Source organism: Ursus americanus, chromosome 6 (assembly GCF_024610735.1).
Source record: "Ursus americanus isolate L20-20 chromosome 6, mUrsAme1.1.p, whole genome shotgun sequence".
NCBI classification, from domain to species: domain Eukaryota; kingdom Metazoa; phylum Chordata; class Mammalia; order Carnivora; family Ursidae; genus Ursus; species Ursus americanus.
Window position 1 is genome coordinate 23773351 of NC_142132.1, and position 26042 is coordinate 23799392.

The 26042-nt window shown below is 47.4% G+C and overlaps 1 protein-coding gene across 5 annotated transcripts in view; it reads right to left on the reverse strand.

Moving 5' to 3' along the window:
- Positions 1 to 26042, reverse strand: part of SORCS3 (sortilin related VPS10 domain containing receptor 3) — a 692468-nt gene that overhangs the window by 301228 nt on the left and 365198 nt on the right. For all 5 annotated transcript variants that reach the window (XM_087862727.1, XM_087862725.1, XM_087862726.1 and 2 more), the window contains one exon: positions 21354 to 21453. In XM_087862727.1, the coding sequence (XP_087718853.1) occupies positions 21354 to 21453 (100 nt within the window). The remainder of the gene's footprint in view (positions 1 to 21353; positions 21454 to 26042) is intronic.

Sequence of the window (26042 nt, forward strand, 5' to 3'; positions counted from 1 at the left end):
AACAAACAAATAACATTTTTTAAAATGTGGGTTACCTTCTACCCTCTGAGTATTGTGGAGCAAAAGAAACCCATGTCCACATCTCTTTGGACATTCTAGAATAGGATAAGGATGAAACCCCACAAGGAAATTAGTTTTTTGAGTAGGTGAGGGCAGGCACTTCACAGAGCCTCGAAGACAGTTTGGCCTGGCTTGATGTCCCTCTTCCCCCATGATACTTCTACCCAGAGGACAGAAAATAGCCCCATAAAACTCCAGTATGCAGGAGTATCAAGGCCAAGGGGATACTCTTAAGGATTTTAGGAAGAGTAGTGGCAGGAACATAGTATGGAGTTCAGATGGTTCACTGCTTTGATTGGGCACTTTCTGGGCCATTGTCAGTTAATAATTGCTTCTTGATTTCAGCTTAGTTGAAATGAAAGTCAACCCAGTGCCAAGCACTGTGTTAGGTATCAGGAAGCCTGAACAGATAATGCATGTTTCTAGCCTAGGGCATCCAATGTTTAGCAGGGGAGATGAAACATAAATGGCTGAGCTGCAGGGAGATACATGCTAGACAGAAGATAAACAGAATGCTGTAAAAGCACCAAGGAGGGAGCAATCAATTCCACCATAAACGTCCCCTCACTCAGCTCTCTCCCCCCAGCAGAAGGTGGTAGGCTCTGGATTCTGGCAGGGGATGCTGGAGGAAGACTATAAGCTATTACAGCTGGAAGCCATTAGTCCTGTTGCAATGACAGGAGAGGCCAGCAGAATGCTGAACACGGAAGGTGAGTCCAGGATAGAACAGCCAAACTCAGGTGCCATCTGGACCAGGAAAGCAGATTTGGGAAGCTGAGATAAAACCTGAAGCAAAGGTCCTCTTCGTTCGTTAGCCCTCCACAGGCCTTGCCCAGGGACAGACTGAGAACCATCGACAGGTGGCTAAGATCCAGCTACCCTGGAACGAACTTGAACACCTGCACCATGGTTTCCCTCCAAAAAAGCAACAAGGATACTGCACTCTGAAAGCCTGCAAGACGGTGCACCAGGCACAACAAAGGGTGCAAGAATGGGAAAAACTCAGTGCCTGTCCCAAGAGAGCGAGCCATATTTCTATAGACAGAAAGGTTAAAAGATAATATGCAAGGTGGGAGGAAACACTGGGTGAGTATATCAGTAAAAGCCTCTTCAAGGACGTGACCACTGCATGGGGCCCCAAAGATGGTTAGAAGTCAGGTAGTAGGAAGAGAATGGGAGGGATCATTCCAAGAAGACACCGTGAGCATAAGCACATACGCTGCTTGGGGAGCTGAAAGGGAACATGGCGTGTCTGAATCCTATAAAGATGCAAGAGAACAAGGGAGATGAGGCAGGAGAAAATATCTGGTGTAGGTTATAGGGGGGCTTTAGTCTCCTGCTGTGGAGTCTGGCCTGAATTCTGAGGACACTGGGCAATCGCTGGCGGATTTTGAGCAGGGTAGGGAATGCATAGAAGCAAATTATCTCACATAACGTTTCTCCCCAAAAAACATTCCTCCTTGACCAATAAAGGCCATTCAATTGGAAGATGTCAAAGCACAGACTAGTCTCAGGTTATAAATTTACCTGCCAACTAACTGAGAGCCAAATCAGCTTGAGAAGGTTTGGGTCTCTGCACTATATTTATTTCCCAGTCAAAAACTGAAGTCACGAATAACAGTAGAGAACGAGGCAGGCTGAGGCTGAATGGGCTCCCGATGCACAGAGAGCCCTGGAAGTACAGAAACACATTAAACTGCAGCAAAATGAAAGGGAAAGACCAGAGTCCAAACTCTGCCAATCAGTCATCCTTCACCGGGTCAAGCGTCTACCACTTGGCTGGCTTCCATCCCCACTGGCACCTGAATGCAAACCACTACTCGCTGCTGTGCCTTGTAATTAAAGGTAAGAGTACACACAAGCACTGCCAAAGGAGAGCAGCCAACATGTGGGGAAGTATCATTTGGAAGTACCCAATGGCGGGGCAAGGTGCGTACGACAGTGGGATTCTGCCACCACTTTGCTGTGTGACCTTCAGTAAGGCCCCTTGAAGTGAGCAAGAACTGGTTCACCAGTTCCTATTTAAGCAGCCATGGGGAATGGGCATCTGCCTAGAGCTTGGGGAAGGGTTGTCCTTCCAAGACCCAAGCTTGACTTGGCTAGTACGGACTGGAGGAAAACATATCAGATATTCAATGTCACTTTGCCTCGTGGTTGAGTGCAAGTGACAGGCAGCCAACCTGAGAGAGAACTTAAAAGGGTTTGCAAAACATAGTCAGTGTGTGCCGTCCTCTTAGAAAGGAACTTCTTGAATTTTACAGTGGCCTCTTCTAATGGATTTAATTTTCCGTTTCCTGGCATTCAAATTAATACCCACTTTTTCTCAAATATGCTTAATTTCTAAAGTGAAATTCAACTGCGGTGGCAATGCATAAAACACTGATTCACTTGGCAAACTCAAACTCATATTTTCAGGCCTAGTCAAATGTGACCTCTGCTCCGTCTCTTCCTCTAACTACTCGTGGTAGAATTAATCGCCCGTCCTTCTGTGTTACCAACGCACTTACTACATCTCTCTATTATAATATGTTTCTTGGACGGAGACCAAGTCCCATTCATCTTGGTGATCCCAGTGCCTGGCATTGTGCTGAGCACAGAGTAAGTTTTCAATAAATGTTTGCTGAATTGATGGCTAGCTCGGCTGCTAAGCCCTCAATCCTAGGTTCAACAACAAGAATCACAAACAGACTGTATTGTTGAATTTATTTTTGTTTGCCAAGACTTATGTGTGCTCTTAAGCATAAGCCGGTCTCCTAGGATCTGGACCCATCAGTACAACTGCCTAAAAGCTTTCTTACCTGGGTGTCTCAGAGTATCAATGTATCCCAACCAAACTACCTATGGTCCAAAGCCTCTTGCTCTGTAGTCCATGCATGGCTTATGAATGCCCCAACCCCCACGCATTTACCCAGCCACTCAACTGAAATCCCGAGACCTACCCTCCAATCCTCTCTGGTACCCCCACATCCAAGCAAGCACTAGGTTGGGCTGAACTTACCTCTCTAGCTCTTCTCATGGCCAACTCCCATGGCATCCTTCCACCGCTGCAAGAGTCCATGCCCATGTCGGCCCTTCCTAGAACATCAGGGCAGCTTTATCTTTTTTTTTTTCTTTCTTTCTTTCTTTCTTTCTTTCTTTCTTTCTTTCTTTCTTTCTGTCTGTTCTATTTCTAACATATCATTCTATCACATTTTTAAAATTTATATAATAACAAATAGCTTTCCATAGCACCAAAAATAATTTTAATCTCTACATAGTATTCCATCATACTAATGTTTTTAATTTACTAATAAATCTCTCATGGTTAGGCATTCAGGTGGCTTCTAATCTTTTTTTTGCTTTTGTAAGGCGATGTCATACTAGACTCTCTGCTGTTAGTCTCACCATCCTCTTAAATCACTGTGCCCCCAGTGATCTTTCTAAGACACCGATCAGATCCAATGACTCCCTATTCCATCAAGGAAAAAAAACAAACCTGTCTCTAGCCCAATACAGGAGACCCTTAATCATGCAGCCCCTACCACTGCTCTTTCCCCTCTGCCACCTCCTCCCATATGCTTTCGCCCTTCCTCACCCACGTTCCTGGGCACCCCTGAACACATTTCCCTCCCGCACACATCTCCGTCACTGTACATGCTGCCTCCTCTGCCCAGACAGCCCTCCCACCCACCCCCACCGCCAATCCTCAGTAAAGCCCTACTACTGTGTTTACTCAGCTTAAATACTAGCTTCACTCAGAGCCTTCCTGGCCCTGCTGGGCAGAATCCGCGTCTCCTTCCTCTGGGCCCCACAGCCCTTCTCACCTTCTTGGGCATTCCTCCATGAAAGCAAAGGCCCAGGGCATAAGACACACTCCAAAAGAGTCAATGGATTGAATATCCTTCACTCCAATTAAACCAGAAGTTCTTGATGCTAGAAACACACTGGAATGATCTAGGAAACCTTACATATATAATCCAGGGCCTCACCCGACCCTAGATCTATTAACAGTCCCTGAGGCGATGCCTGGGCGTGGGTGGCTTTATAGCCCCTCAGGAAGTCTGAAGGGCAGCCAGAGTTCAGAATCAATGGCAGTCACTCCAGACCCTTTGAAAACAGCAATGTGTATTTTCTAGAACTCAGGACAGCGAGTGGGTCAGAGTATGGAATTTGGAGTCAATCAAACCTGAGTTTAAAACTTAGGTCATCAACTTCTTAGAGGGGCAGATTTCTCAACCTTTCTCAGCCTCCATTCCCACAGCTGCCAAGCAGGGGTAATGACAGCGCCTAACTCACAAGGGTCAAAGGGCTGTGTTAGCATTGATCATAGCACGCCTATAAAGACAGTCCCGACCCCAGCACACAGTGAGTGTGCTATGGGCTGGTATCTGCTCTTCCTTCATAGTCCCCCTCAGTGCCCAAAGCAAGCCAGCGTGCACCGCAGTCACAGGGAGGACGTTCACAGAGCAGACGACGGCTCTGCTGCTCAGGATCCCCATCAGCTCCCTGGAACTCCAACTGGAAATGCCGTCACTTGCTGCAGAGATCATTACTGGTGACAAGGAAGCAGTGCAAAGAGCCCCTTCCCAGCGTTGGCTGTTTTCAGAGATAATGTGAAGGCAATTTTTACTTCTTCCGCCTCTTCTATTATAAAGGAAACCACAGTCAGACCTTCTCAATTGGTTATAATTCTGAGAGGAGGAGAGGAGCCTTGAGTGGGGAGACTGGAACTGGCCAGCAGATCCTTCTATCCCTTGGCAGGAGGGGGCAGAGGAACACACCAGCAAGCCTCTTTTGGTTATGAGTCTTAGAATACCAGAGGTAGAGATGAAAGGAGTACACTAACCCACACATCTAGAAGAAATCTGGAAATTTTTTAAAAAACTCCTCTCACTCAAAACACTTCATGAAAACACACTTTAAAAACTACTCCTAGCACACCTGCGCCCAGGCTGTGGGTTAAGCAAAACCCAAAAATATATGAGATAGGGTTCCCGCTCTCCAGCCAGGGACAAGACTTGATAACTTACCTACCTCTTCACAGCAGGTGATGAAGCCCTGATGTTAAGTTCTAGAAATTATTTCCAAACCTAGCTTTCCATCAAGAATGCCTGGAGACTTTTTTGTTTAAACAATATTCCCCAAACCTTTAGAATCAGAATCTCTAGGAGGAAATGGGGTGGGTTTCAATATTTTTCAAGGTTCCTCAGGTCATCTGATGCAGACCATCCACAGACCGCCCACAGAGTATCAGGAATGGGGGGCAAAAGTTCATTATGGGAAAAAAAGAAAGTGAGATATTGGGATATCAGGGAAAACCTCACAGAGGAAGGAAGGTACAAGCTGAACTTTGAAAGAGGAGTAAGATTTCAGTAGGTGGAGTAGACACGTATCATCGAGAACCAGGACATACAGATGGGCAGGATGGTGAGCAGGAAAGGTGTTAACGTCTATATGATTTATATGGATTTTCCCATTTGATTCTCCGAAGGCCCCCCTAAGGCAGTGTGACAGGCGTTGTTGTTTGCCTCTCCTTCTTCCCTCCTGACAAATTCTGTTGAAGTGCCCCCTGCATGTGGATATGTGCTTGGAGGTGGCCAGCTGCATGCTGGCTGCCCTGGTCTACCCAGTCCTGGCAACAGGACCGCTCCAGGGATGCGGTGCTGGGAGTGTCTCATTTGGGAAATGTGTTGTCTCCTATTCTTCTGGATTTTCATGTCTGGATGTAATGCTAGAAATGAGGATGAGGAAAGCAGCCTGAGGACAAAGACCAACACTCTAGACAGCAGAGTAGAAAGAGTAAAAGAAGCTGGCCCTTGACAATGTCACAGCATCGGTGAATTAACGACCTGGAAAGTACCCTACCTTTAAACATCATCACAGGAAGCACTAAATCCCCCATGCTCTAGCAGGGCAAGGCGAGGCTTTCTGTGGCTCCTCGAGCCCAAGTATCCTAACTGATACAGGCAGGTGTGATGATTTCCATTTTAGGGATATTCGTCTGAGGTCTGGAGCTTTTAAAATTTGTCCGAGGTCACAGAACTGGCACAGCTGAGAGGGCCACAGAGAAGAGTGGACAGTTAAGCTCAGCACCACTTGCTGTAACACAAGTATGCAGATTTTCTCCCATAGACACCAGGGAGCTCTTGAAAGTTTCTGAGTAAGGCCTGGCAATATCAAAGTGGTGATGCCTAACAATAAACGAAAAGTTCTGACTGTATCACTTTTTGAGAGCATGACTGTGGTAACGGTCTGCTTCCTCCCCACCTCCTTCTGCCTTACCTCCAGGGCTTGACGGTCGGGCCCCAAGTACCTGCCCTAAGACTGCAGGGGAAAACTCAGCAGGAGGAAGTTCATAAGCAAGCATCTGTGAGACCAAAGAGAAATGATTTTTATAGCTGCTCAAGAGAAGAGGGTGACATGGAGTCCTTGAAACCATTTACACTTGGCTTGGGGTCCAGCCGAGGCAAGACAGCTCCTCCAGACAGCCACGTCACACGGTCATTAATGCGGAGGGAATCTTCTCCGAGAAATAACTTTTTACAACCTTGCGTCTGCGAGGCTGGTCTGCTCTGAGCTATCGAATGCTGATGCTCTGCGACTCGGGATCAAGGTGGGGCAGCTGAGACCAGGAAACCAGCAGTTTATTATTCCAAGCCGCCTCTGCAGGGCTAACCTGTGTGCAAGATGCTGCTCTGACATCAGCTCACTCCCTCTGCGAAGGTCCAGAGCCGAGTCAGGAGATCTCCCATGCAGACTTCCGCTGTCACTGCCTCCCCCGGGATGACTGAAGATTAGAGGTTCAGGCCAAGGACCACTTTGGATAATTGCATCCTATCTCTCTGCTACTCTTTTCATGTGACTGTCCTTCTTGTCTGGCCCAGGCCGACTGCTTTAATCAGTCAAGTGCCTCTCCTGTGACCATCCCCCTGACAAGCGAAAGACACCCTACAAAAATGGGCTGCCAATAACCTTACAGTCTCAGTCCAGGTCCCTGCACCCAAGCTCTTGTACTCCATGGCCTGTCTTCCTGCTCTCATCCCTTCTGACTGTTGCTTCCCTCTGGGGCCTTTTCTCACCCTTTGGACTTTAGCAGACCTTCTCCAATGTCAACCTTTTCTCTGTTGTTCAATCTTGACTGTACTTCTTTCATTTTGCTGCCTTTGGCTGCTTTGGGTCTGCCGTAGTCCTGGGGCCCTTCTCCATGACCACATGGCTCCCCACTGGTCCAAAAGACTGACCTGGCCTCTTCTAATCCCAGTGCCCTGGAAACTCCAGGTTTACTGGACAAGGACAAAGAGCATCTCAAAGCTCCTAGTTATCAGCATCCTCCATAACTATGTGTCTTTCCTGGTCTGCCTGCGTGATGTCGTGTCTTCCTGTGCAACTTCATAGGAAGAACACTGGGCTTGAAGCCAGAAATCTGATTTCAAAAGCCACGGTTCTGCAATTAAGTGCCTGTATAACCTTGAATAAGTGGCTCCCCTAACTGGGACTTGGTTTCTTTAGCGGTTTAATGAGAGGCTTGAACCAGACAACCTTTGAGTTCCTGACCAGCTGCATCTCCAAACAGCACACCTAATGTCCGAGAGAAAGAGGCCAATGGTGCTCAGCTAGGCTGGGTGTCCATTCATAAATGTGCAGACACGAAACTACCCCATGGGAGCCAGTTGTCTTGAAATTAGGGCAATGATAAGAGTAATACTAAATCGTCTTTACTAACTGAGGACGAGGGGTCAGTTGCTGGCAAAGCATTTGCAAGCATTTCTCATTTAATACTTGTATCAGCTTCTGAGGTGGGTACGAATATTCTTCTGGTTACAACAAGGAAACGAAAGCTTGGAGTATTTAGTAACGTGTGCAAGCCGCCAGCTGCTAAGAGGTAGAGTCAGGATCTGAACAAAATGGCTCCTTGCCCAAGTGGAAAGAGACCCTCAGGAACTGGGCCAGCCCCCGCCCTGTGGGGGCTTCCAAATGGGAATGCCGGAGTTTGGTCCTGCTGCTTGCTCTTGTGAATTATTGAATGCTAAGGCATTTTCCACAGGCTATTTACTGCCCCCATCCACCCCACCCTATCATTTGTCTTATGTTTAAGAAAACTTGGCAACCCTACACTCCTCTGACTTCTCCCCTCAGCAGAGAACATTCTTTAGAACTTCTTAGCACGGGACCATGGCATTGTTGAACTAGAGGGAAACGTATCCCTCTGCATAGCGACACTCCTTTGTAAACAGCAAAGAGAGGTTCTAGAAGGTCATGGTGCCCATCTAAGCCTAGAAAGGCCAATAAAACACTGTCTTAAGACCTTGTGTTTCAAAGTTGGACAATGCGGGTTCGAAACCTGGCTTGACCGCTGTCCACCTAGGAGAACTTAGTGTTTTTGCCTCAGCGTGCTCATCCTCTCTCCCCCTCTCTCTCCCTGCACGCTTATCACTTCCTCTCTCTCTCCCTCTCCCGTGAAGCATTCTCACCCTCTCCCCATGCCCTCCTCCCAAAACAGAGAGTAACTGTGTTATCTTATATACTTGTGTGTGTGAGAAAAATGTTCGTGTAAAACCGTAGGCATGGCACACAGTAAGTGCACAATAAACGTAAGCATTTTTTGTCTTTCTAATGCCCGAGTCAGACCACGACCCATTCCTTCCGTCGAGCAGCGGGCTGAGCATCCATGGGGTGTCCTCGGCACCTGGCGCTGCTGCCGTAACTGCAGTCTCCGAGGGGCTGGCCACTGACTCGTCTCCCAGCTCAGCCCCAAGGGAGAGTCCCACTTAAACACAATGTCACCCACTGTGGGATCTAGGCCTGAAGTGCCTGATTGCTTCCTGGGCCTGGCCCCGCACAGCAAGGAGATCCGCAATTGTCAAGAAGGATCATCTGCATACCGCCAAGAGGAAGCGATGCACCCAGATGTGTGTCTGCATAGACAGCGGTGCTGTTCCGTGGGGGTACAACACTTGAGGAACTATCTGGGGCTCTGAAGGCAGGCAGCCCTGCATCTGAATCCCTGCTCTACCAGCTCCAACTACTTAATGGGGCTTGGGTGATAATGGGTGCAAACTTGCTTTGCGCACACTGCCCAGGGCTGACAACCATCACTTTTAATTTATACTTCATTAAGTGAGGTAGAGGCAATCAATGCATCAGTGAAAAGACACGCCAGGCAGGTGGCTGGAGAAAGAAATCGGGAGGGATGCAGAGGGGGCAATTTTTCATTTCAGAAGTTACACAGCAACCTTTTTCATGACACATCTCCAAAGGCAAGAGAAACAAAAGATAAAATGAACTTGTGGGACTTCATCAAGATAAAAAGCTTCTGCACAGCCAAGAAAACAGTCAAAAAAACTAAGAGGCAGCCCACGGAATGGGAGAATATATTTGCAAATGATACTACAGATAAAAGACTGGTATCCAAGATCTACAAAGAACTTCTCAAACTCAATACACGAGAAACAAACAAATCATAAAATGGGCAGAAGATATGAACAGACACTTTTCCAATGAAGACATACAAATGGCTAAAGAAACAAGAAAAAATGTTCAAAATCATTAGCCATCAAGGGAAATTCAAATCAAAACCACACTAAGATACCACCGTACGCCAGTTAGAACGGCAAAAATTGACAAGGCAAGAAACAACAATTGTTGGAGAGGATGTGGAGAAAGGGGATCCCTCCTACATTGTTGGTGGGAATGCAAGTTGGTACAGCCACTCTGGAAAACAGTGTGGAGGTCCCTTAAAAAGTTAAAAATTGAGCTACCCTATGATCCAGCCATTGCACTACTGGGTATTTACCCCAAACATACAGACGTAGTCAAGAGAAGGGCCATATGCACCCCAATGTTCATAGCAGCTCTGTCCACAATAGCTAAATCGTGGAAGGAGCAGAGATGCCCTTCAACAGATGACTGGATTAAGAAGTTGTGGTCCATATATACAATGGAATATTATTCAGCTATCAAAAAGAATGATTTCTCAACATTTGCTGCAACATGGACAGCACTGGAGGAGATAATGCTAAGTGAAATAAGTCAAGCAGAGAAAGACAATTATATGGTTTCTCTCATCTATGGAACATAAGAACTAGGAAGATCAGTAGGAGAAGAAAGGGATAAAGAAAGGGGGGGTAATCAGAAGGGGGAATGAAGCATGAGAGACTACGGACTCTGAGAAACAAACTGAGGGCTTCAGAGGGGAGGAGGGTGGAGGAATGGGATAGACCGGTGATGGGTAGTAAGGAGGGCACGTATTGCATGGTGCACTGGGTGTTATACCCAAGTAATGAATCATCGAGCCTTACATCAGAAACCGGGATGTACTGTATGGTGACTAACATAATATAATAAAAAAATATTTACAAAAATTAAAAATTAAAAAAATTTAAAAAAAAACAGAAGTTGAAAGGACATTGCCTCATGCTAGTTTGAGGGAAACGAATGCCTTCCCACGGGAGAGCGAAGTCAGCTAGATGGACATGGGATCCTTGGGGAGTGAGAAGCATCACGGAGCAGGGGACAAAGGCAAAGAGGTTCATTTAACCGGGGGAAAGAAAAGCACACTGTTGAGCACCTACTCTGTGCACGGCACGCAGAAGTTATTTAATTCTTAAAATTGTTTTTTAAATCCTATTGGGAGCCCCATTTACAGATGAGAAAACAAAGGTGCAGAGAAGTGAAATGACATGTGCAAGGTCACCCAGCTGGTCAGAGCCAGGCTGTGCTGTGAAGCTCTTCCCTCCACAATCACACTGCCTTGCTGGGCACTAGGGAGGAATCAGGACCAGGTGGCAAGTCTCTAAACTGAACACATCCTCCTTTCTCTGGAAGCAAGGAGATACTCAGGCACATTTCTCATGGCTGCTCCCTCTCTGGCTCATTTCTTTCCTCTATTTGGTCATTATAAGACAGCCCGAGCCATTTCTCAGCGTTAGACTCATGCTGTGGAATGGCAGAGCTGACTGTCTGCGTCTGCTCCCGGGGGGCCCTCCACATGGAGCTGCCAGCACCAAGCTTGGTCTCCATTTGTCACTGAGGTCAGCGGCTGGCTCTGCACTACCGGCTCAGACCCCCAGTGTTCAGGGACAGGGACTTCCCTGCTGCAGAGCAGCCCCCGAGCCATTTGGCAGACCCGAGGATCCCAGGATGCTTGCCCCTCATTACCCAGACACGCTCACCAACAGAGTGTGCGCCGAGTACGGACGTCTGTCGTTCTGACCTTGGGCCAGTAATGGGGGGCCGGGCTGGGGGCGAGTCATGCACGCCAGTAGCAATCTCTCTGCTTGGTTGAGCTCACCAAGGAAGAAAAAAATAGAGTGATTTCTTTCACTGGTGGTGGTGGTTGTTTTCGTTACAGATATCTCTACCTCAGGGGCAGCGAGATCCATTTGCTATATAACTGTGCGTCGGAACATTAGGAAGAACACATCCCCCTGCCATCCCAAGCTCTTTGTTAAAATTGCTCTTGCCTGTGATGCTCAGAAAATACACCCAGAGGTCTGGGGAGGGCAGGGCAAGGATGGAGAGCTGGTGTTCAAGGCTTAACACGGGCACCTCATCTGCCCGTGGGCTCTCATCGGCCCTCCTGTACACGGACAGCTCTCATGCTGTCGGCCCCCTGCTCAAACACCTGCTGGGGCTCCCCATGCCCCCGCCCTCAGTCCTACCTCCATCCCTGAGATCTGGGGGGACCTACAATATTTAATCCCACTCCCTCTCTTGACTTGCAACTGCTAAACTCGGTACGTCTGTGAAAACCTCAACAGCCTGCCTCCCCTAACGGATCGTCCTTGTTCTTCCTTTCTGCTCTAAATTGCAAGCTTTCTTTCCAAGTCAGCCCGATTTTTGCCTCTACTCTTCACTCGTTCTGATTATGCCACAGGATGACATATTCCTCGAAGCCTGGTGCTTTATTAAGTCCTTCTGACCAGGATACCTTGTGATTTTTTAACAGCCTTTAACATGTAAAATTCCCACCATCTCCACAGGTCATCTGGGCCTGGTGTGGAAGCGCTTGTCAGCCCATCGTGTTATTTTCTCATACCCAACCCGACTCCTTCATGTGCCAATTCAATGCCCTCTCCTTTGGGTTGAGTCCTAGGACTTTCCACTCCTATCACTGCCTCAGCCTTCACCTGTACCCTTGCCTGGCATCTCCCCCTGCACAGAATCCTTCCCCAGAGGCTTCACTGAGTAACTATGGTGGTCAGCCAGGGTCCCTGGGATAAGCCAGGCAGAAAAACAGAACGAGCATCTCACATGACCACCCAGGAGCACAGGCTTTCCTTTGATCCTTAGTTCATGCCAAACCAGAGTTTCCCCAGAATAGGAAGAGGGTTTTTTTTTTTTCTTATTTCTTAACTCTGAAGGTTCCGTAATGTTCTTTGTTGATATTTTCTGAACACACAGATGCACAAGTACACACACACACACATACACACACACACACACACATCCCAAATCCAATAAAAATCAAATTTTAAAAAACAGGTTAGGCAAACACAAGCCACTAAAAAGTGCAATAAGTGGCTAATTTTTATTATTCCTCTTAAATGCCTGAACAATCTTACTGCAAATCATATCTTTATTAAAAAAAATATGATATACTCAATGCAAACCCCAAAGGGCACTTTGGAGAGAAGCCAGGCTATAGGTTTATATTCTTCCCATTTTCAAATAAAATGCAAAAGAAAAAACTAGTAATCATTTTAATGAGCCTTTAAATAAATTATTGGCTGGAGCACACTGCAGTAATTTATATGGGGAACCACATACATATATTTGCTGAGAAAGGGACTTTGTGACTAAAGAGTGAATTTCCAAGAATTACTTTAGATTCTCTTTCCTTTAAGTGATTAGTTTGAGTTGAACCACACTTCACATCCACTCCATCACCAGTCACACTTGCAAAGGCAGGTGGACACCTATAAACCAGTGCCCACCCTCTTCTGATGTCTTAATTCTCCTTTATTAAATTCCTCAGCCCTCAACGAAGTTTGATGCTTTCATTCTCGGGGGATTACTCTCTGGACCACTTTCTGGGTATACTAAGAGGCAAGGTTTGAACATGGAATCATTAAAGGAAGAAGGTTTGGTCCAAGACGTGTTCTTTTTCCTTTTTTCACTCCTTCGTTTCACACATTTTCCCATAAACACTGCTCTAGCCTCTTGGTAACTGTTAATTTATGAGGCAAGAAAAACAAGGTGGTTGTGAATTAACAAGAATGCTACCATTTCTCTCCACCAGCAGAATAATCCATCTCCCTCAGGCTGTCAGCAAGCTTGGTTTTTAGAGACAGGGAAGAAGATTGCAGGGGGAAAGGTGGCAGTGTGCCTCCTGGACGGGGCAGGATGTGAGGCCCCTGAAAACCCAGGGTTTGAGGGCTGCAGCCTCTCCCCCAGGAAGCCGAGAAGCAGGCAGCCCAGCAGGGGAGGCTTGGCAGCCCCTCCGGTCAGCAGGGGGGCACAGCCAAGGAGCCCGTGTACGCGGGGAAGCTGATTCCAGTCTGTGATCATAATGTCAGCTCCATCTCAGAAGATACAATCCTCTCTTCCCTTTCTGTAGCTTATTTCCTCCAAGTCAATATTATGTTTCTCATTTTGCTCCCAAAGGAGACATATGTAAAAAATGCCCATTTTATGCCCATTTTACAAATGGAGTAACAGAGGTTTAGAGAATTTAAATGATTTTCCCAATCTTCACAAATAAGAGAAAGGCCTAGACCAGAAACCCTAGTTCCTTCCCCAACATCTCTTCCCCAAGGGCACAAGCCCCTTGTTTCCTGGATAGCCATTTCGCCGTGAGCGCGCTACTCAATCGTTCTCAATCGTCCTTTCCAGTGTGCAAAGGGCAGTTTGGATTTCAGGCCCTTGGTTTCTCAGCCAGGTTCATCTGAAATGGGATTCCCACAGAGACCAGAGAACCAAGAAGCTACGGGTGTTAGTATGACCCTACAGCTACGACACACGTTCAGTGAGACGGCGGCGGGGTGGGGGGACAGTGCGTGTTCCCATCTGTTCCCTACTTGCATTCATTCACAGCCTTGGTTCTCTATCAGATCTGAGCGCTCCAGCAGCCGACAGCCTGCGGACCTGTGGAGAGCACCGGATTAGGAGACAGTAGACCCAGTTCCAATCCTGGCTCTGCCGCAAATGACTCCAGGACCTGGGACAAGTCCCCAAGTGGCCTCTTCTGCTAAATGAGAGCCCACAGGGTCCCAGAGGGCCCTTTTAGATCCAACTTGCAGTGAGTCTAAAATTAAACATGAGTAAAAGTGAGCACATTAGACTAAGTGACCATCACCAACCGAACCCGAGCAGGTCACTGACCTCTTCATGCCAGACTCTGACCATTTGTAAATGGAATCATGATAGTACCAACATCCCAGGGTTGCTGGTGAAGTATTAAATGAGTCAATTCCCGGAAAACATTTAGAATAATTTGGGGCACATAGTTAATGCTCAAAAAATGCCATCTGCTTATCATTGTTACTGTATTATCAACACCACTGTCATTAATATGGCAGACACTTGTCACCTTTGGAAACAGAAATGAACATTAGCACGAGGAGGGATTTGTCTTACTTGCTCTCTGACACACGGCTTATTATGCACATTTTGTGAAGGGAGAAAGCCTGGCTGAGGGGGCAGCGAGCGGGTAGCCACGGAGGAGGAAGTGGGACGCAGCCGAGCCGGGGCACTGCCCGCTGTCACGATCGTGTCCTCACGCCTGGGCTGCCAGAGCATATTCCGACAGCACCTCCAGCTCCCTCTCTTGCAAGAGCAGGGCTGTGCATGCCTGGACAAGGACAGGGACGCTCCTGTGAACCTGCGTCACCTCGTGCTGATGGAAGCCAGCCCGCGGCTGTGCCCCTGAGGAGGACGCTGCTCTCGGTTAAACCAGCAGAGCCAGTAGGTTAGAGGAAAGCATCCGCCTTCTGACCAAGGAACTGTAACTTCAGAAAAGAAGCTTCTAGCCTGGATGGAAGAGCTTAGCTGGCCAACAGGTGTCCTTAAAACCAAGAGCTATGGGGATCACACCTTCCAACGACTACCCAACTGGCTGTGCATGGAGCCCAAAGTCCAAGCATCGTCACATATTACAATGTAGCCCTCTGAGAGGCACTGTCCAAATGGTGGTCATCTGGGCAACCTGAACAGGAAGGAGCCTCAAAAACGGTAGGAGCTAACCTTGCCATTATACAGATAGGGAAATGGAGGCTCTGAGTGGGGTCTGGCTTATTTAAGAACACACAGTTACCCAGTGGCAGAGCCAGGACCAGAAAGCAGAGGTCTGCCTTCTATTCCTACTCTAAAGGTCTTTCCCTTCAGTGACCCCCCAGGTCCCTTTGCACTGCAGGACCTACTATGTGACTCGTTAGAGTCAAAGGGAAGTCTTTGTGAGCCACACTCCGCTTAGTTGATGCCTCACACAGGCCAAAAAGGCATCCCCGTGGGCCCTCAGTAAGAGCACCAAGTCTTATCCTTATCCTGTGACCCCTAAAGGCCACATTGCAAATATCAACTTCAAGGCTGGAGAACAACTTAGTACCCAGAATATGGCACAGGAGGCCGGCTGGGTGCAAGGAACGGACATGGATTTGGGACAGCCCGCCAGGCCCCACACTCCAAGCTCCGCGTCCTAGCCCATCTAAAACATTTCAGAATACAAATTTTCATATGAAAATATGCAGAGAAAATCAGGAAATGATGACAGTGATGTCAAGCTGCACCGGGCCCTCATTCCCACAGGCCCACAGTCACCTGGGGCGCATGAGTAGAAGCCCCTTTCCCAAGTGGCCACCGCAGTTCCCGCCAAGCCGACATCCCTCACCGGCAGTCCCTGCCCAAGCAGACTGCACATCTCTAAAAGCAGAAAACTCCCTTCCAAAAGACTTATCTCAGAGCTAGTCACTTAACAGATTGCTAAACAGCCTGACATTATCTCTCCGCATTCTCCACTTATGATTGCTACTGCTCTGCTTCCGTGTAAGACACTTTAATACCGGTGAACTGAAAGTGTACCACCCCAAGGACTTCCCTGATCCCCCAACAGTCGCAGGAGACACAGTCAGGGAACACAGGACACCAGTAGCTTCACATCCTGTGTTTTGTTTTGTTTCGAGGTGTCCCCGTGTGTCACGGGGCTCAGGGTGATGCTGCCGCATTAGGAGAACGCTATGGGAATAACCAAGCTCCAACCACATTCACAATGCCTCGCTAACAGCCTGACAGAGGTGGCTTCTTGTCAGAGAAATCCGACTGGGGGTTCCCAGGCAGGGGAGCCTGGAAGTAATTATCCTCCTCAATGGTAAATCAATTAGGAAGGGAAGATCTAACACTCCCCTCCTCTTCCAAGAAACAGCGAATTCTCTAACACTGATGGGCAGAAAACCCCAAGCAGCAGACACTATTAGGGTGCTGACTGCACCCACCTGGTCCTTCTACCTGTGCCAGGGCGGCCAACCTATGGATCAGAGCAGACAGCGTGGCCTGTGTGGTCAGACAGAGGTGAGTGGGGATCCTGGGCCGCTCTTGCTAGCTACTTGACAAAAAGCAAGGGGCTCGGCTGTCTGAGCCTCAGTTTCCTCACCTGTCAGATGGGAATAAAAGTACCAGGCTCAGGGGATTAGGACTGAAACTTAGAAAAGGGGATAGAATTGAACTCAGCGCAGGGCTTGGGACTTGTGAGGAGCTCAATAAGAAGTCGTTACCCTATTCTGGTATCAGACCATACAGCCTCCCCACCCACAGCCCCCCCCCCCAAGAGGCACACCCACCTCTACTCTGCAGCAATTTAGCCACATTCCCTGGCAGTCAGACCTTCCTATGCTCTCTGTCATTTCCAAAGGACTCTTTCCAAATCTGCAGGTGGCAGCCACTTTTGAGCCAGCGCAATCAGGCCATAGCATGCCTGCATCTCCTTATCCACCTAAAGATTTGTTCTCAAATAGGCTCCCGTAGGATCCAAACCCCTCTCTTGTTGGGGCACAAAGACATCAGCATGTTTGTATTGTACGAAGCACAGATCTGTTCAATGCAAGCTTGACCTTGGCGTGTGCCATTCTGCATGGACCAGAGGGCAAGCACCGGCTGACAGTTCTAGGAACCCAGAGACATTTGTCTCCTGTGAGCAGAAGAAGCTGTGAGAGGGAACTCAGAGCCCCACCCCCCCAGCAGAGCCCCTCCTCGGGGACACAAACCTCACACACACCTGCTTCTAGAACGAACACACTCTCTTCATGTCCAAAGTGCCAGGCTCAGACATCACCTGGGGAAGTGAGCTATTTGGCCAATGGCTGGAGAAAGGCAAACAGGGAGGGATGCAGAATTCACATCAAATACAATCAGGGCAGGTCACGGTCATTAAAATAATGCTGATGTCACGACATCATAGGAGAGTCTAGAACACCTTCAACTGGAGTAGCTCACAGTATTTCACACAATACTCTCACATAGGAAAGACCAGTAAATACAGCTAGTGCAAATCTCAACTTCCCTGATCTGGAAGGATGTATCCTGATGAATTTGTCATTCATTCCCCTCACCAACTGGAAAGTTGTTGCAGACTCCCCATTTACAAGTAATACAGCCTTGAGGTAATCAACACAGAGCCATTTTCTTATCTTACCTGCCTTCTGAAGTGGCTGGGAGGATTGGAGGTTATATAGATTAAGCTCCTAAAAGACAGCTGAGCATAGTAGGTGCTCAATTAATGCTAAGACTATTACTGGTAGAAGGATATACACATGCTAACACTTCTACTTTCAATGTAATGGTTTATTGGCTATCTGTATTTGAAGCTTTTATGTTGTCAAAAAAGCATTAGAAAACCAACTACTATGTAAATACAAGCACAATCTACTGTTTGCCAGGGGCCACAGATCTCTGATGTCCTCACAGCCTCCAAGGAAAGTAGTGGCCATCTGTTAAATAAATAACTCATTAAGTAAAAAGCAAGTGTTTCCACAAGATTAACTGAAAACCTGCTGGATTTTTCACTGGCTGTCGATGAACACGGCAGCTACAGATAATTTGGGTGCTGGAGGATCAAAAGATCTTGAATAATGTGAGCGGAGATGAGAATCCAGAGACCACAGGTTTAAACTTTAAGACATAGTTAACAAAGAAACGAAAAAGTTGAATTACAAGGTCATAATGACCCAGAGCACTAAGCAATAAAGAAGCAAATCAGAGTATATTCATTTGTATCTGTCCTTTTGCGTAAGTGGCTGGATAAGGGTAGTTCTAGTAAACTGAATATTCTGGTTAAAAGAAAAGTCACTATGTAGAGTATTTGTGAATTTTCAGCATCCAGAGCCTCAGAAGACAATCAAAAACATTTACCATAAAATGAAAGAGAATCTAGTTTCATCTTCCCTTGGATGATTCAGAAAGCACTTCAGGATCACACAGTCTCTTTATGAATTAATTTCTACTGCTAATAAAGAAAATAAATAAAACCACAGCAATAGCCTGCCATTTGTCTTTCCCCAAGCTGAGTGAGGAAAATATCTATGCTTTTAACTTTCTGGGTAGCAGTGACTCTTAAGTGGGAGTTAACTGTACTTTGATGGCATTTCTCAGAGAAGACAGACAAAATAGGCTGAACTTTGGTTAAGTGGGAATTAATTCCCATGAAAAACTGCTCTAGAGAGCCCATGGTGTGGATATCACCTCTAGGCAGGAGAAACGGAGACAGAATTTCTGCACCAGTGGTCTCTAAATCCCAGCTTTCTGTTCTTTCTGACCCTCAGTATCTGTGTTAACCAACCCTTTGTTTCTGCACTTTTTTTAAGATTTCATTTATTTATTTTAGAAAGAGATAGAAAGTGGGGAGAGAGGCAGAGAGAGAGGGACAAGCAAACTCTGTACTGAGTGCAGAGCCTGACGCCAGGCTTGATCTCATGATCCCTGAGATCAGGATCTGAAACCAAGAGTCAGACGCCTAACTGAATGAGCTACCCAGACAACCCTCCCGCACTTCTAATCGCCTCTAGGTTGTACCAAGGAGAGATAAAGAAGTCAGGGGTAGAGAAAAACAGCAAAAGATCAAATGAGACATCATTATGAGTAGAAGCCCAGCAGGAAACAGACAGGATAGATTACCACCAAAATGGATGCCAACAGGTGTGACCCTTTACATCTCACTTGGGAGAAAGATGGCTGACCTATCAACTACAAGAAAATACGATTAACTCTGTGTGGTCATAGGTCAAAGATCAGCACTGACTGACATCTGCCGCATGTCAAAAACCTGCTTCTTCCACAGTGCGGACACCCCAAGATGTGATTCCATCCAACCCCAAGTCACTTGTGTAGGATGGAAAAAGCTTTATTCTGGGAGTCAGGAGATCAACTGGCAACACTGCCACCAACCAGCTGAGTGACATGGGTGGACGTCTATCCTCTGTGGACCTCAGCTTCCTTCTTAACGAAGGGGGCACGGCAGAGGAAGGATTGAGACAGACCATTGCTGATTGCATTCAGTCCAGGTTTATCATGGGCCCATCATGGACGTGGCACCTAGCTTTCCTCTGGGTCAAGAAGCAACTGCCTCAAGCTTCCAATACAGGACTAGACTGTACATCGTAAACTACCAGGCTGTGATTGTACAGGAGGAAAAGGTGCAAAGGACGGTCTGGAGCAAAGATATCTGGACTGAGAATCAAGAGTCCTGACCTCTCACCTGGCTCTGTGGGCTTTTTTTGGCTTCTGTTTTCTCATCTGTAAAATGAGGTTATTGGTACAGATAAAGGATTCTTAACTGAGACTCCATGGACATCCCAGGTCCATGGGTGGGATCCCAGCTGTTCACAAACTGCTAAAAACTATTTTCCAGTTTTGTGGGCAGGAGCATGTTTCCAAAGAAGAGACCTAGAGCGTTACTCACTTTTGCAAAAGCACTGAAGTTCAGAAACTAATAATAATTGCTCATATAGATAAAATCGATGATCCCTTCCAGCTCTGACGTTCAACAAGTCACATGACAAAACTGAGAACTATGGAGGTGACAGCACTTTGGGACAAAGAAAAGAGAAACTACTCCACCAAAGCCAGTAACAGGTGTGCAAACAGCCATCCTGATGATCACCTGGGTTTTGGCACTTGACCGGTGGGCATAGTCTCAGGTCTGGGGCCTCCTAGCTAGATCACGGGGCACCATCATCAACGCTGAACCAGGAGTCACACATTCTATTTCCTCCCTTTGCTGGGGATTAGGGGTGTCAGAGAAGGGAGTGAGAAGAGAGGGGGCTGTGAGCGCTCCTGCTATGGGACTGAGTCAAAGCTGTTCTTCGAGCGGCATAAATCATCATCATCCCAGCTTGGCCTCCACCAGGTTGGACTCAGACGTCAGGGACATCTGCACATTGGGCTGAAGCTCACCTCTGCACTTATTCTCACAAAAGAAAGGGCTGGAAACCTACAGGGGAATGCAAATCAGATCGCAAGACGAAAGCTAGGGAGTACCATTGTCAGACTTTGAGAAACACTGAAATGGCCTTTTAGATTCCTGGTGTATTTCTAAGGGCTAGGCCTGCCTAAGTTTCTAAACAGCAGTGCCTTCCTGGCTGCAGAAAGATCACCCACCCCAGAGCCAACATATTATACAATATTTATTTTCTAAAACGGTCCATCATTGCATGGACTCCCAGGCCCCTCCAACCAGTGGGCCTCCATGACCATGGTCTGGTCTTCTATGATTTCCTGCACATCCTGGCTATTAAGTCAGTTGGAAAGTCAGAGAACAGAGGAGCCAGCAGAGCCGGTCTGCTCTCCCTTCCCCAGCAGGAGTTCAAGGTCAAGCAGGTGAATCCAGGACCTACCTATCCTTCCCTTGGCAGAAACAGACTCCCTGTTTACAAGGAGCTCTCTGAACACAGAGCAGCAAGAGGGAGGCTGGAAGAACTCCACGCCAGAGACAAGCAGAGCCACTCTTAAATCACAGATCTTTTACTTACCACTGTCTGCCTTCGGGCTAGAAAATTACTTAATCTCTCTGATCTTCAATTTCTTCATCTGTATAATGGGGACAACAGTAACTTCTAGCCCACAGATTCACTGTGAGGGTAAATGGGATAAGGCATCCCTGGCACTAGTTACATCATTTTACTGTTGTTGTTGAAATTTGTTATTATTATCGTGACTACTCGTGTCAAAGCAGTTGGTAGAACTACAAGCAAGCTCTGTGATGCCCCTGGCCTAGAAAGCAGGCCCTCTCTAACGGAGTCCATGCCTACTGGTTTTCTTCTTCCTGCCCGGCCCCAGGAAGACTCACTACCGCATGGGGAGTGCTCAGGACCCCTGAGCCCTAGTCTTACCTTCCTTTTGTTGGTGGGATTGACGTAGAGGTAACTGAGGACAGTCTTCAAGCCCACTTTGTCATTCAGCTTCTCATAGGTTGTGCCATAATCCGTTGACCTGCAGGTAAGAGAGAAAGGAAGGGAGAGATCATTTTACCAAATGGGGATTGTGTTCAGAGGGGAGCCAAGCTCTCCTTCAACTTGCACCTTTGTTCCCAAATCACAGAAGTGATTCAGAGATAAAAGGCCCCACTAATTTTAGAAGAGCAATTGGACTAGTGCATCTGCTTACTACCTAAGCTCACCCCCCTTTGCTCCCGGCCTTTCTCAGAGACCTACTTTTCTGCCCTTTGTGAAGCTGTCTGTGAAAGTTGCTGCTGGAGACTGCCTGTCCACCTCCCCCGCTCTGAGTTCAGCCCAGGGTCCTCCATGTGGTGCTGCGGAGGGACACAATTTCCGGCCAGGAGCTGTGTGAGAGGCCAGACTGGCTCCTGAGGTCACCAGAGTCCAGCCAACCTGGGTGGAAGGAAGCCCTATATGCAAGAGCTTAAAAGGTCCGCCTTTCCATGGTGGAGGAAGGAGAGCGGGTGTCTAAGAGGGGGATCCCAGGAGCCAGCCTCGCCACCATGCTTTCTGCCTCACTCCGCAACCCCAGTCCACACGTAGCCCCCTCCCTTTTCAAACCACCGATAGCATCAGCTCTGCACCTTGTCTTTCCCCCATTGCCTTCTTTGGCTAGGTCACGAAACTTCTCCCACCCAGGCTTTAGAAAGTCTGAGCTCAGTTTAGTTTCCCTGTGGTCACCTGACCGCATGGCGGTGCCTGCATTCTGCCTCAGATCCCAGTGCATGGCTCTGCCTGGGTGCTCCCCTAGGAACTAACGGCCTGCTGCTGCCTTTTCCCGGATTCTTCACCCACTTCCTCTCCAAAATCTGCTCCTGCCCTGGCCCACAGCTGTTTTACAAGCCTAGCAGCCAAGGCTTGTAGTGTGTGATGACCTTTAAGAATTATCCCCACCCCATCTAATGGAGCAAATCTCATGTCCCCACTCCCAGCTGAGATGCCCATCCTCACCTCTGTGAAGGCCTCACTAACCCTCTTCCCAGTCACCCTCACCCCCTCTCTGCCCTGGAATAAGTTTCCCCAGCCCACTGCATGCCCAAAGCACACTGCGCGTGCCTCCTTTTGGCTCTGTGATATCGTCGTGATGAGTTTCTTTAAGTTCTGGTCCCCTTAGCACAACGTCAGCTCCCAAAGGACAGCGTTCTCAGAGAACACTATGGTGAGATGAAAGAACATGAACTTTGGGTGTTGCAAGATCTCAATTTCTTTTTTTTTAATTCTAATTATTTATTTAGCAGAGAGAGATTGCACAAGCAGGGGGAGCAGCAGAGGGAGAGGAGAAGCAGGCTCTCCGAGGAGCAGGTAGCCCGACCTGGGGCTCGATCCCAGGACCCTGGGATCATGACCTGAGCCGAAGGCAGCCACTTAACCGACAGAGCCCCCCAGGCGCCCCCCAAAATCTCAAGTTCCTTGCTAGATCCGCAGCTCTCTGGTTGCATGACCACATGCAAGTCACTTAACCTGCTAGAGCCTCAGGCTTCTTAACTAAAACAATCAGGGAAATTTGATCTCACAAGGCATTTGTAAGGATGCAAAAATAAGACACATGGGAAACCTCCTGATAGGATGTAGGTATAATGAAATGTCAAAAAAATATAAATGTAAAAAGAAAAAGGACATTCACTTCTCCCTTCCCCAAAATGTACAGAACCAGGCTGTACACATCATACACACTCGGCATGTTTACTGAATAAACAAATAGCAGTATTTCAAATCCCTCCCTAGGCTACTGGCTCCACATGGTCAGTGACTGTGGTAACTTTTAGAACCAACCCCCCCCCCAAAGCGACTTCTTATCTTCTGTCTCCTGTCTACCTTTAAGCACAGGGAATCACTCCCAATATTTCTTGTTGCCTTTATCTCTCAAACCCAGCTCGGTCTCCAAGTCTTAATGATTCTATCTCCTAAATAACTTGGACCCCTAGTCCTTCCATCTTCACGTCAATGCTGTGGCTCATGCATCATTATTTTTTGCAATAGTCCTGCAACAGGAGGCTTTTCCTCCAGCCTTCTCCACCTCCCGCCATCCCCCATGCTGTCAACAGGCTATATTTCAACCTTCGGGTCTCTCCACCTCATCCCTCGTAGTAATTACCCACTGCCTGCACATAATGAGGTTGTAGCTTCCAAGCTTAGTCTTGTCAAATATGGCTTTAGTCTTCAGTACTAGACTCATTTCCAGCCACCTGCTCCCTGCCCCTTTCCCTCCAGCTTCACCAAACTTTCCTGAATGTCCTGTGTTTTCACTGCCCTCCATTTCTATAAGTATCATTCCCTTTGTGTGAACTATCCCTGTGCTATTTCCTTGCTCGGGACATTTCTCTCCAACCTCTGACACCACCAATACCACCCTCCTGCCAGCTTCCCCACTGGGAAATTAATCACAATTTCCTTTGTATTCCCATATCACCTTGTATACATTTCTATGTTAGCATTCATCCTATCGTTTCAGTCATACTATTTTTATTCTAGGATTTCTTCCTTGACTATAGCTCCCTAAGGGCAAGAGCCATTTCTTGTAACAACCCCAATGCCTTGCACCCTGTCTGATGCAAAGTAAGTGCTCAATGTACTGGTTTGTATATTATTCCATTTTGCTTTATCTTCATAAGAATGAATGAATGGTCATTCATGTTCTTGGTTGATCGAGTTTTTGGCTTACTGCTAATGTCTGGTGGCCATTCAACACATAGTCACACCTAGAAAACACATCTCATCTTGTTGGATGCTGGCACATGTGGAAAAGTCTAGCAGCATCTGGTGCCAGGGAAGGATCTGTGGTTCACTCACACTAGCATTGAGGTTAAGTGACCAATCACCCCAGGCTCCAATCCTCTCCAGGGCAGGGAAGGAGAAAGCCTAATCTCTAAAGGCAGTAAGTTGCATACTTTTAATGGTCCAAATAAAACATTTTATAGGATGAATCACTTCTTGGTTCTGTACTCTTGAAGGTATAAAGATAGCATGGTGTGAAGAAAGAACATTGAACCTGGAGTCTGGAAATCCAGACTCTAGAAGTGACTCTGAAACATATGCAAAGTGCTACCCTAGACAAGCCAATTCCCTACACCTGTTAAAGAAAAAAATCACCCCAACACCTGTTAAAATGGTAAGGCAGACTTCATTCAGGACAAAGGCAATACGTATAGAGACCACTGCAATGGGGTTTTCCAATGAGAGAGACTGAGCTCAACTCTGAATACAATGAAAAGCAAGGAATTTATAGCCAAAGAGAAGGGTGGGGGGGAGTGGATGGAATATTACTAGAGGGTAGAGTAATTCCTTTATAAACTGACCTGATGGGATTCTTACTGAAGGCAGGCCAGGGTGATGAGACATGGTAGGGGTGAGGAGACCAGTCAGATATTGAGGGGAGGGGATTCTGGCTAAACTGACTTAGCAGGATTCTTAGTAAAACTGGGCTTTTGAGGACACACCCAAGGGCAGAGCCTACTTCACAAAGAGCCCCAAGGGTCCTGACTAGAGTTTGGCCAATAAGAGCGTCTGTCAAGCCCTATTCTATCGTCAAAACAAGAGGTTTAACTCCCCAAATCATAAGGCCCCGTCTGGATCTTAAATATCCTATGCCAGCAACATGGAGCTAAGCTGTTTTCCAACCAGCGGATTTTCCTCACTCCATACATAGCAAACATCTTACTTTTATAAAGAGCTAAATTCTCAGGGCTCCCTGCATGACTGATGTCACAACAAACTTCCTTCCAGAATCCAAATAAGCCTCATCAAAGGTAGTGTGCTTATAGCACCACACATGGTCTCTCTTTCCGTAGACTGCACTAAAGATTCGCAGAAACTCTGCTTTTCTCCAAGAGTGGCTGCTTCTCCCAGAGTGGGGACTTCCCTTCAAAGGCTTCTCCACGTGTTAGCTTCCTCTGCTCATTCAGGCTGATCAAAAAGGTCTCACTCACTGAGGACACCTCAAGAGGCCTGGACACCTGTGGGATGAAAGGTGCCCTGGAGTCCGTCCTTTCCAGCATGGACGCTGCACACCACATTGACCACAGAGCTTGGGGGACCCCCTTTGCCTAGGGTGAGAGGCAGCTTGCAAGAGGCCTCAGCCCCATTGCCAGAGACAGCTGCACCCACGGAACTCACTTTGACAAGAAAGCAGACCATCCTCCACCTTGTCACTCCAGACCTCTCCACTGGGGTCACTTGGAGGAAACAGGCTCCTTTCTCCTATTTCAAAGCGAGCCTCTCAAATCTCAACACTAGGCTCCCAACACTGAAATGTCCAGAAAACCGGAAGCATCACACATATGCATCCCACACCTGTTATGAACCTGGCACGATGCTGGTTACCATTCTGAATCCCTCCGAACACACAGCGAACCTGGAAGGCAACAGGTGAGAGGCGCAAGGCCACAGCCTTTTGGCTTCTGTGCCCTGGCTCAGGTTACCCAAGTCCAGCAGGCTATTCCACTACATTCTCCTGCTCTTTCTTCCTGTCTTTTTAATGAATTATTTCCAGCACACAGAAAAATATGAGATGCCAATCATATGCCCACTACTAGATTTAACAGGTATTAATGTTCATAAGCAACATACAATCTTTCAGAGTTTTTC